Source organism: Colobus angolensis, unplaced genomic scaffold (assembly GCF_000951035.1).
Source record: "Colobus angolensis palliatus isolate OR3802 unplaced genomic scaffold, Cang.pa_1.0 Scaffold21, whole genome shotgun sequence".
NCBI classification, from domain to species: domain Eukaryota; kingdom Metazoa; phylum Chordata; class Mammalia; order Primates; family Cercopithecidae; genus Colobus; species Colobus angolensis.
Window position 1 is genome coordinate 7,181,242 of NW_012115266.1, and position 2,233 is coordinate 7,183,474.

Consider the following 2,233-nt stretch of genomic DNA (forward strand, 5'->3'; position numbering starts at 1 on the left):
GTGGAGCTTGCAGTGAGCTGAGATCCAGCCACTGCACTCCAGCCTGGGCGACAGAGCAAGACTCCGTCTCAAAAAAAATAATAATAATAAAAATAAAAAAAAAAAATAACTGAAATGAAATTTCACAGATTAGTAGATAGGAAATGGACAAGCTGGGAAAGGGCATTCCAAGTTAGACAAATAGTACTGCCGAGGTATAGTGTCAGGGAAAATTGGCATGTTTGTTTAATCCTGTAGGCATTTCATACATTTTTGTACCCTAACTAGATTCTGAGCCCTTTTACATCTTCAGTTCAGTTTAGTATAGTGATATACTGTTGTTTATATACCCATCTTAGGAAGGGCTGTGTTGAGATCCTATAGCCTGTGTGATTACTAGCCTCTTGTTCATCTCTCCCTGTCTGCTGTCTCCTCTCCCTTCTTTCTCAGTTATGCTCTTCGTTACTTTTAAGGGCAGGAGAAGAGCAAACACTCTGGAACTAGATCAGTACTCAGGATGCCGCTAATGATGGTATCATTTGCTGGAAGCCAAAGACCCAACATCAGAGCCTTGATTTCAATGAGGTCACCTTTAAACCTGGAGAAAGGGGTTAGTCAGCTCCCCTGGGCGGCTGAGGATAGCAGAGGCATCAGTATAAGAAAGAGGGGCTAGTAAGCAGCCAACTCCACAGCCTCTTTAAAGAGTTACTGTTACTGCTAAAAAAAAAAAAAAAGAAGAAGAAGAAAACACTTCCATGAGAACCAAGGACTTTTTATACTTAGAACACATACTGAAAAATCAGGAGGCAGTAGCTAAGCTAAAAGCAGCACCAGATGCCTTCTGGAATGAGTTGCCTTCCTTGCCTCCACAACAGCAACCAGACTGGACCTCTGGACAACACGGTAAGTGTGACAATCAATCAGGACCAAGGGTAGGAGGCCACCAGGCTCAGCTTACAAGCCCTGTGAAACCAGAAAAAGCACATCAGTGAGACCCAGAATGTGGGGGCAGCCACAACCATGTACTTCTCATCCCAAGGAACGCGTCCTGATCTTTCAAGCAGACAGCATGAAAGTTTCTTCTGTCTCCCTCATTTGGTCATTAAATCCTATATTACTCCCCACCCCTACACACCTCTTCTCCAGACAATAACCCCGGCCCGTATGATCAGGCACTCACCCAAGTAATCGTCCATCAGGGAGCCAATAGCAAACTGCAGGAAAGATGGTAAAAAGAAAGTGAAGCCACGATGAGCACAGAACCAACCTCTACCCCGCAGCCCCAGGCCTTCTGCCCATCCATCCCTTCTTCCTGACAGAAAGCATAGAACCCCCTGACACTGAGTGGCAAGAAATCCGACAGCTCTCAGCTCAACCTGGTATAGGTAGAGGCGGGGAAAAGACTCACAATGTCATTCTTGTCCACACGGGTCCCCACAATCTTTAAGCGAATCTCATCATCCTGCTGAATCACAATATCCTGGGGAGAGGAGGGAACAGTGTACAGATGCTCCTCAGTTTATGAGAGGTTACATCACAACTACTTCACTGTAAGCCCGGGGGCATATTGAATGCACATCACTTTTGCACCATGTAAAGTCATAAAATCATGAATCAAGCCATGGTAATTCGGAGACCATCGGTGCTCGGCCATCCCCAGGCCAATATTCTCCCTCAGGATGACTGATTCTCTCCTCCTCTTCCTGACTTCTTTCTGTCCACTTACCTCATCCATTGTCTTGTAACATGGTGGGTTGGAGTTAGGATCAAACTCCATCTCTGAAGGGATGGACTAAAAGGAAAGTGAGATTAGGTTAGCACTTTAAAAGGATGCTTCAGTAGATGGTAATGAATGGGTATCTCTCTTCCTCAGCCCCACCCAGTGTGCCCAGACTTACATGTCGAGAGATGAAGCAAGACATGGGTCCAATTTCTGTGAAGAGTCCAACCTAGAAAAAAATGAGTGATCTTATGGTCATGCGCGGTGGCTTATGCCTATAATCCCAGCACCTTGGGAGGCCGAGGTGGGTGGATCATGAGGTCACGAGTTCAAGACCAGCCTGACCAACATGGTGAAACCTTGTCTCTACTAAAAATACAAAAATTAGCTGGGCGTGGTAGCGCGTCTGTAATTCCAGCTACTCAAGAGACTGAGGCAGGAGAATCGTTTGAACCGGGAAGCGGAGGTTGCAGTGAGCCAGATCTCGCCATTGTACTCCAGCCTGGCAACAGAGCAAGACTCCGTCTCAAAAAA

The 2,233-nt window shown here is 46.1% G+C and overlaps 1 protein-coding gene across 2 annotated transcripts in view; it reads right to left on the reverse strand.

The window, feature by feature from the left end:
• The window catches only part of POLR2G (polymerase (RNA) II (DNA directed) polypeptide G), a 10,159-nt gene that overhangs the window by 4,115 nt on the left and 3,811 nt on the right, over positions 1 to 2,233 (reverse strand). Inside the window, exons 4-8 of one of the 2 annotated variants that reach the window (XR_001001827.1) lie at positions 1,878 to 1,928; positions 1,706 to 1,771; positions 1,388 to 1,459; positions 1,160 to 1,193; positions 750 to 942 (exon numbers count right to left, since the gene is read on the reverse strand). Coding sequence is in view for 1 of the 2 variants with exons in the window: in XM_011942659.1 (XP_011798049.1) it covers positions 929 to 942; positions 1,160 to 1,193; positions 1,388 to 1,459; positions 1,706 to 1,771; positions 1,878 to 1,928 (237 nt within the window). In the remaining variant the exon portion in view is untranslated. Of the gene's footprint in view, positions 1 to 730; positions 943 to 1,159; positions 1,194 to 1,387; positions 1,460 to 1,705; positions 1,772 to 1,877; positions 1,929 to 2,233 lie in introns of those variants that run through there. The other variant, XM_011942659.1, reaches the window with a different exon arrangement.